This window comes from Herpailurus yagouaroundi, unplaced genomic scaffold (genome assembly GCF_014898765.1).
Source record: "Herpailurus yagouaroundi ecotype Mexico unplaced genomic scaffold, PumYag 140, whole genome shotgun sequence".
Lineage (NCBI taxonomy): Eukaryota > Metazoa > Chordata > Mammalia > Carnivora > Felidae > Herpailurus > Herpailurus yagouaroundi.
In genome coordinates, this window is record NW_024412395.1 from 88,494,691 (window position 1) to 88,503,914 (window position 9,224).

The 9,224-nt window shown below is 35.8% G+C and overlaps 1 protein-coding gene across 1 annotated transcript in view; it reads left to right on the forward strand.

Moving 5' to 3' along the window:
• Positions 1-9,224, forward strand: part of CPS1 (carbamoyl-phosphate synthase 1) — a 128,226-nt gene that overhangs the window by 79,538 nt on the left and 39,464 nt on the right. Inside the window, exons 22-25 of the mRNA XM_040476132.1 lie at positions 4,849-4,990; positions 6,316-6,381; positions 6,834-6,897; positions 8,822-9,003. Of these exons, the coding sequence (XP_040332066.1) occupies positions 4,849-4,990; positions 6,316-6,381; positions 6,834-6,897; positions 8,822-9,003 (454 nt within the window). The remainder of the gene's footprint in view (positions 1-4,848; positions 4,991-6,315; positions 6,382-6,833; positions 6,898-8,821; positions 9,004-9,224) is intronic.

Here is a 9,224-nt window from a genome sequence, read left to right on the forward strand (position 1 = left end):
ATTTTCTTCCGTATGTAATGACATGCCAGCCAGCTTTGTGTTATGCAAAAGCAGCAGAGAAAGTGAATGAGGGAAATGTAGAGAGGGAGGCAAGCCACTTCCTGTCTTGGTATTCTACATATCCAGGAGTATTAGGGTAGCACGGAATGTGGGAAGGGACCTACGTTATCCATGTCTTTGTGATTGCCATGGTGGGTCAGAATCAACATGTATTTTCTCAATGAGGATTGGGAAGTGTTTCGCACTATTTTATGAACATGTCTGAAGAGCAGAAATTAATAACCAGAGAGATTATAAATAAAATCCTATAGAAGATACATCACTTTGAATTTCATATGAACATACCTACCCAATATTTGCATTCAAATGAAGATAGATGAACATGATTATATTCATATACTATTCCAATTCAATACACCCTAATTTTCAAGACATTTAAAAACGTCATAGCATGCTATTGGTCTAGCCGTTTGAATATTGAGCAAAAGTTAAAGCTGTTTTGGGCTCACCAAGAAAATATTCTGCGAATCAGCTTGTGAGCTTGAAACATGCACTCTGCAAGTTTAGCTTGATAAAGCTGTTTTGGAAATCTCACCGGGTGAATTGAGGGGGCACCTATGGAGAGGTAGTTTTCAACTCCATTCCAAAATTCTATCATTTGTGATTCATTATTCCATGTTGCCGTTGCTCTTCTTGGGCGTCCCCTTTACATAATGAAAACTCTCTGGGGTGGGGATTCTATGTCGAGTAGTAATGATTGAGTTAGTCTTGTGACAGATAGCTGTTTTGTTGTGTTTTTTTTCTTTCCACCAGAACTGAGCACAGAATTAATTTACTGTCCTTTTTTATGCACAAGGCCAATTCTATCAATCAGTCTTCCTTTTTTCTTTTTTTCTTTCTTTTTATTTGCTTGTTGGTAAGAGTCCAATTTTATTTGGTGAGTGGGGGAGGGAAGACTTTGCATGTTTGCTGGAGATGTCTTTATATGCTCTCTTGGACTCTTTTTGTGGAAAAGAATAAGAGGAATTATGCATATTTCAGCAATAGAAAAGACTGCATTGCTGAATGTGGACAAAACAAATGCAAATTTATTTCATCCCTAATAGAAATGTGAAGAATCTAAATGGTTTCTTTGTTTGTTTAATACCATTATTTATAGTTTTCATTTGAAGCAATATAGCAACCTTTGAAGAATTGACTGATATTCTGTATAAGAAGAAATAAAAATAAATCATTCAAGACAAGGGAAAAAATAGAAAAACATGACCAAAGGAGCTAAAGACAAAATATATTACTTCTGGTTATCTTTGGACTTGGAGGACTTGCATTTTTGCTAGTCCATAGTCATAATTACAGGTGTGATGGCTCTTTTAAGGCATGTTTCTTTAAGTGTGTCTGGACTGCTGCTATTCAGGGTTAGGATTTAGTCATTTAAGTTAGTGTGGTTGTTGATGTAGTACCATAATATGGGTTTTGCTTCAAATAGTTATTGCAATAATAAAGAAATGTCTTACTGAAGATCTGTTTATTCTTAATTTTTCTTTTACTGCTATCTCACAATTATAGGAAAATGCCCTAGCAAGTATCTAGAAAAATCTAAGGGTAAAAATTGGCTTAATGTGATGTGTACAGCATTTCTCCATGTAACTCAAGCTTCATACTTACATTTTAAGCAAAATTGCAGGTCACAGAGCAGATGGGTAGCCTTTCACCATGCAGGTAAACATTAATATGATTTATCTTTCGCAAAACTCACAATTAAATATATTTATTTCAAAAGAACATCATGCATAGTTCTAACTTAGAAAGTAGCTTATTTATCAAGCACTTCCACTTTGAGGCTGAATGCACACTTGCACGTAAACAAATGAGCAATTGGTTTAGGAACATAATCTTGGCAAGAAAAGTGAAAATATCTGTTTCCAAAGCAAATAGCAACAAACAAATTATTCTTCTCTTTTGTCTCAAAATGTTTTCTTTTTTGCAATAACTAAAGATAAACACCAGAAAGTTGGGTGTTTTCAAAAGCCCTAGGAGCTCAGCAGTCATCTCTTGGGGAAGGCCTTTGCAGACTTCTCCAGTGCTGTGGGACCATTTCCCCTAAGCCACAGCCTTCTCGTCTCTACATTCCTCGATGGCACCTCTCACCGTGCAGACACATCTATGGCTATTTGTTTGCCTTCTAATATACTCTTACCTCTCTGAATGTAGAGATTTGATACTTTATCACTCCATCATTAAAGTAGGTAGCACAGAACCCTAGACACAGCACATGTTCACTAAGTGTTAAAGCACACATGTAAGGATGACAACGAATGACATTGCCCTACCTTCACCATTCATGATTTCCTCCTAACTACAAATCCTCCATATGTTTTCTATACCTGCCATGCCGATCACTGTCTCAAATCATTGCAGATGCAGTTGCCCTTGCCTATAGTACATCTGTCAACTCTTTCATCCATATGAAGCTGAACTTTCTTTATGGCTCTGTTCTCATCCCTCTACTGCCGTAGTATTTCTCAACTACATTCGCTCACACTGTTATCTCTTTTCTCTGACCTCACATTGTACCACATAGCTTATCTCTCCATAAAATGTCTCGAATCACTCTCTATCATTCCATTATCTCAAATATTGTTTTGTATCTTCATGAGCAGCACTGTCTAGTAGAAATTTCTGTGATGATGAAATATTCTGTAATCTGCACCATCCAATGCAGTCACCACTAGCCATGTATAGCTATTGAACACTTGAAATTTGGCTAGTGCAATTGTGAATCTAAATGTTAATTAAAAAAATTTTAATTAATTACATTGAAATTAAACATTCACATGTGGCTAGTTGCCACCATATTGGACAGCATAGTTATGGAACATGAAGCACAATGCGTGGCACACATAGCAAGTGACTGCTAATAATCAGATTATAATCAAGAATTTGACAGGAAAATGTGTTGCTCTGGGAGAATGTTTATCAAATACTTGGGAAGATTAAAAAATCAAAATGAGAATAGAAAAAGGAGACATTAAATTTATTGGGAGAAATAATTAATTAACTTGAGATACAGAAGGAAATTTAAGGGCCAAAGAAAAAGCAAATTGAGTAGAACGAAACATAGCTGCAAAAATCCAAACTAATACTGATATCCAACAGCCAGAGAAATAGCTATTAAATATATGAGCTTGATTCTCTCTTCTCTAATCTAAACTCAGAATATAATTAATTAAAGAAGATTGAAGAATAGAATGAACAAAATTCAGTAGATTTAATTCAACTGCATGCTATTAGCAGTATTTCAGTGAAAATGTTTTATTTATTATTACATCTTCTGAGAACACACCATTATATTTTAATTTCATTGTATTGACTATAAAAATGTTATAATTGAATTTTATTGTATTGACTGTTGCTTGAAATAGCTGGTCCATAGCTACTTAGTTATACTTTTATAGAACTATTTTATTCTTCTGTGCCTTGGTTCTTTACAAGTTATTTTTTTGTACACTTTGAATTATAGTTATAAGGTGATTTCAATAACTCTGTCTCTTCTATAAAAGCTATAGAAGTCCAGTTTCCCTTTTCCATTTAATAAATATTTGTTGAATGCTGTCTGGGGGCCAGTCTACAGATCAGTGGGAATGATATGGTAAATGAGCCAAACGTATTCTTTGTCATTGTGGAATGTGAATCTAGCATAAAAAAAAATTTGGATGGTGAATAAAAGCTAACAGACATAAAAAATATTGGTGACATTGATATGCTAAACAGTATGGTTCCAACTATGCTCCTGGCTCCAAGCAAATCAATCAGTGAAGAGTCCAGAAAGATCAGTGGGTGAGGGCAAACTGAGAAGTCTTCATGGATGAAACTTGGCTTTAGTTTACCTATAAAGACTGGCTGGGAGTTGGAGAGCAGTTGGGTAGATAAAAGGAATGTCAAAGGCATTTGAGGTGAGAGAAACTATACAAATACAGTCTATACTATGGAAATGAGCATCAGGAAAGTGAGGAGACAAATCTAACTTGAATGGGAAATAATCATAAAACCAGAGAACTATCTTGTCAACATAGACAGATATATGATATTAGTAAAGAGAGGCAGTTTATGGAAAGGATACCCAGTCTGATGCAATGTTGGATGCCCAGGTATACATGGGTTCTCAAAGATCCTATACATGGAGACCTGGAGCATCATTCAGACATTAGAGAAGGAGATACAGATTTGGGAATTATTAACTACTATGTTGCTTGAGCCAGTGGCAGTGGTTAAGTTTAGAGGGAGAGAAGGTAGCCAGGCCTTTGGTCTTAAATCAGGAAACAAAAGATAGGAACTTGCGCGGGGGGTACCAAAAAACCAAAAAAACAGTAAGTCATTTTTGTGAGTAATATGAGTAATAAAGTTGGGTGAGAAGCAACTTACCCGAGCCAGAGGAAGACATCTTTAAAGAATGGAACATTAAGCAGGTCATATGCTGACAGGTTAAGGAGATGAAACTTGAGAAAAGCCTCTTGGACTTAGTAAGAGGAAGGTCCATGATTATTCTGAAAGAGGAAAGTCATTAAGACAGAAAATGCAGAAGCGATTTCCAGGAAGTAAGAAGAGAAGAGGGTGCATGGGTGTGAAAGCAGGAAACCACATGTCTGAAAAGGTGAAAATATCATTGAAAATACTAGATTTCATAGAGGCTGGAAGATTTAGTGGGTTATTTATTTGTGTATGTTTAAAAGATCTCAACACTTTGAAGATGGAAAATAAGGAGACTTTGGTGTTTTTGAAATTGAACAGTTCACTAGTCCTTACTGTGTTTGTTCTAAACTTGAATCTCTCTTTTTCATTAACTCCTAGTGAGTCCATTACAGAAGAAACCCTGAAAAAGGCAAAGGAGATTGGGTTCTCAGACAAGCAGATTTCAAAATGCCTCGGGCTGACTGAGGCCCAGACAAGGGAGCTGAGGCTAAAGAAAAACATCCACCCTTGGGTTAAACAGGTAAAGGAATTTCCCTTTCCTCACAGGGTGAAATGTAGGCACCCACTCATAGAGCCATTGCCGGTATAAAGAGGGGTGGAATTCAAAAGTGATTCTACTTGTCTAGTCAATGCCCATGATGCCACCAGTTTTATTCAGCATAGGTTTGATATAAGCTTAAAGGGGAAAGGTTGAAGGGGCACTGGGACGCAAAGGTAGGACTGAGTACATGGTTTTCTCTGCCTAAATGAAAAAAAAATCAAAGTGACCTCTCCTTTACTTTTTGACCTCTGTGCAGATATATCCGCAATAAGATAAATCCTTAGTGTAATAGAAGGACTTAAAATACCCTAGCATGGTGGCTGACCTCTTGAAAAGAATAGTTATCTCTTTTGGCACTAACTTTTTACAGGGTAATACTTTATTTTAAGTGCCCCATCATTATGGTTCATTTAGTATTCATTGTGATAGGGTTGGGCATAATGAGCTCATCTAGTATTCATGACAATCATACAAGAACTTTCTTAGGTGTACCTTTGTTTTTTTTTTTTTTTTTTTTTTTTTTTGGACTACAGTAGAAGGATGCCTTGGCTTAAAGTACCACCAGCTGGTTTTTGTCCTTTAAAATCATTGACTTTTCTCCATGTGTTCGGGGGCGGGGGGCGGAGGGGCACATGCCTTTGGTCTCAGGCTTGATGCAGAATATTTCCTATTCAGCAATTATCTTTCCTCCTTCTCACCTGCCTTACACTAGCTTGCCCTGTTGGCCCTGAATTCTTGCTCACTAAGCTAAGCTCCTGGCCTTTGAGAACTGAATTGATTTACTTTTTCAAAATATGTTCAATGAGACCTTGTCCCCTTCCCCTCTTCCCCATGCTTTATGGTATTTATGTCATTCCATTGCTCAGTGCCATTGGTAACTTAAATTCTATGCATTCATTTGCAGACCCAAAACATTCTTACATATAGGTCATTTTGCTCTGATTTGAGCTGCTTTAGATAGTTGTCTGGGTAAGTCTTCCTGGTAACTAGTTGACTATATAACGATTGTGTTATGTATGTGAGAAATACTACTGTAATGAATCAATGATGCTCTGGGTGTGTATTGTCATTTATTGCTCAAATGATAACTAGATTACATCATTGTTCCTCCACCCCACCTCATTTTCAGAATTAGAAAGTAATTGAATTGTACTTACCTTTTTATTGTTTTTATATTTGACAATAAGAAGCCTTAAAGGAATACGAATGCAGCGCAAATTGTTTTACTCTTGAAAAAATATAACAAAGGGACTAAAATCCCTATTTATTTATGTAATTATTTATTTATTTATATTTTCTTGCAGATTGATACACTGGCTGCAGAATACCCATCAGTAACAAACTACCTCTATGTTACCTACAATGGTCAGGTAGGAACTGCCAAATTGCTGTATGTAGAAAGCTCCAGATTTAGTAAATGGTCACCATGGGGAATATACATTTTCGTGTTTTTGGTTATCTAGTAATCTAGGTAATAAAAATGACATTATGTAGGTCAGATGTGATAATGTATTTCTATACTGACTTTTCAGAACTGCCTTAAAATGGTGAAATCAAACAAATACAACTAGAATAAGGACAATGGTTACATGAACATACAATTGTGGTGTGTTCTCGTGGCTATTTAATTAAAATATATTGAACTTATATTTTGTGAATAAGTAGAGTTTATACTTTATGCTTATGGATTCCCAGAGACTAATACAGTGCACACATCAATAAGAGAAAGGGTGAGAAAGATACATTCAGTGACAGGACAAAGAGTTTAATTAGATTGAAGAATAACACATAATAATTTCTATGTCTTTTTTTTTCTCCTCAGGAGCATGATATCAATTTCGATGACCATGGAATGATGGTGTTAGGCTGTGGTCCATATCATATTGGTAAAGTGATAACTTATATTTACATAGGACTTTACAGTTTATGTTGTACTTTTCACACATGTTAATTCTATTATTCCAAGAACTATGTATAATAGATGATGTTATAATAAGTATTTTGCAATTTCAGAAACTGAGGTTCAGACAGGTAAAGCCCAAGTTTATTTAGCTATTAAGTGATAGAAGTCGTACTCAATTGCAGGTCTCAACTATAATTCCTTCTTCCTTTTCATTATGTCACCCTTTTACGTTTTTATCCTCATGAACGAAATTGAGCCTCTCACTGGGGTTGGGGAATGAATTGCACTTTGACATTTCCTCATCTGGCATAGTTTTACACAAAGATCTATATTTGCTCAAGAACTTTATACATCAACCAGAAATTACATTTGTAGATGAGATCTGTGAATATATGACGTCTGTTGATATCAAATGCCAAGAGCTTTTCTCATTGGTTCATAGGCAGAGCATTATAGAATTTAATTAAAACATTCCCACTGGAAATTCTTACATCTCACCCAACACTTAAAATTAGACATTTAATAATGAGATAATAATAATAATTTACAGTTACAAAGTGTATGTTTAAATAGACATGATATTTCTCAAGCGTACTTAACATTTAGTCTCTGCAGATTATTCTAGTATGGAAATGATAAAATGTATAATTTAAAATGTATGTAGTCTTATTCTGTTACTTTAAACATAGTTTGTTTTAGTTTTTTGTAAGTAATTAAGTGCTTCTGGATATACTACTTTAGCAATTTTTGGCCAAATCTTGAAGTAGTTCAAAAGTGTTTATTACTTTACTACCTTAGTTTCCTATGGCTAAATGGCATGAACACTTCCATCAGGATCTACCCTTCTCTTTTCTAGACCTTTCTTTCTTCCTATTCAAATTTTACCTTATTTATGTGACAATTCTGCATTACCTTAGGACCCAGGGCAGACTAGCTGAGCTGATAATCAAGTGTATACTTAATTGATAGTGAAAATTAGCATGCTACTATATTTGGATAAGTTACTGTTCTGACAAGAGTTTTTAGGAGACAAAATCCTAATGCAAAGGATTAGTACAAATCCCAGAACTTTCAGTTCTATGCATCCCAGTAGAGGTGATATTTTGAGGTATTTAGGCCATTATTGTACTTTGAATTACTTTTTAGAAGGTCACTCACTCTGCATGGGGTGGCCTGGCCAAGCTTAAAAGGATATGCTTGGAAAGGACAGGATTTTCCAATCAATCAAGATATGTCAGAGCTACAAGGCACTTCAGGGATCATTTGGTTTAGCCCTCAGATAGCAGAGCAAGTGGAATAACTAAAACAAGAACTCAAGTATTCCAATCACTAGCTTAAATATTTTTGTGTACTGAGGTCAGTTTGTTCACTTTGAGTTTATTTTTTAATTTCCCTTTTTTTTTTTCTTTTGAGAGAGAGAGAGTGAGCACATAAGCGGGGGTGGGGGGGGTGGGGGGGTAGGTGGAGAGGGAGAGAGAGAATCCCAAGCAGGCTCTGGATCAGAAACCCACAGACCATGAGATCATGATCTGAGCTCAAACCCAGGGTTGGATGCTCAACCAACTGAGCCACCCAGGTGCCTCAAAAGGGTTTTTGTTTTTTTATCATCAGAATGATCTCCCACTAACTTTGACGTTCTGAATGTTTCAAATATGGAGATTACCTAATGGAGAACTTAGCATATAAAACAAGCCAACATGTCATTGTTGTTTAATTAGTCCCTGTTTTTCCTACTATTAATGTAGTGTGCATAATGGATCTGAAATTTACATTTTGAAATTTTAAAAAATTGCATCGAAAGGGCATTCGCTTCCTAGACTTGGACTGACCGGCAATATGTTTCTCTGCTCTTTGTGTTGTAACTTCACGTTTCTCTTACCCCTTTTTCAATCTCACCGTCTCTGCAGGCAGCAGTGTGGAATTTGATTGGTGTGCTGTCTCCAGCATCCGCACACTGCGTCAACTTGGCAAGAAGACAGTAGTGGTGAATTGCAACCCTGAGACCGTGAGCACAGACTTTGATGAGTGTGACAAACTGTACTTTGAAGAGTTATCTTTGGAGAGAATCCTAGATATCTACCATCAGGAGGTAAAAAGAGGGGGAAAAAAAAGAAAGAAAGAAAGACAGAGAGAGAAAGGAAAGAAAAAAAGGAAGAAAAATATATGCAGTGCATACTTTATAGATGTATATATATATATACATATGTATATACGTATACATACATATATATACACACATATGTATATACGTATACAAATATACATACACACACACACACATATATATGTATATATATACATATATATGTG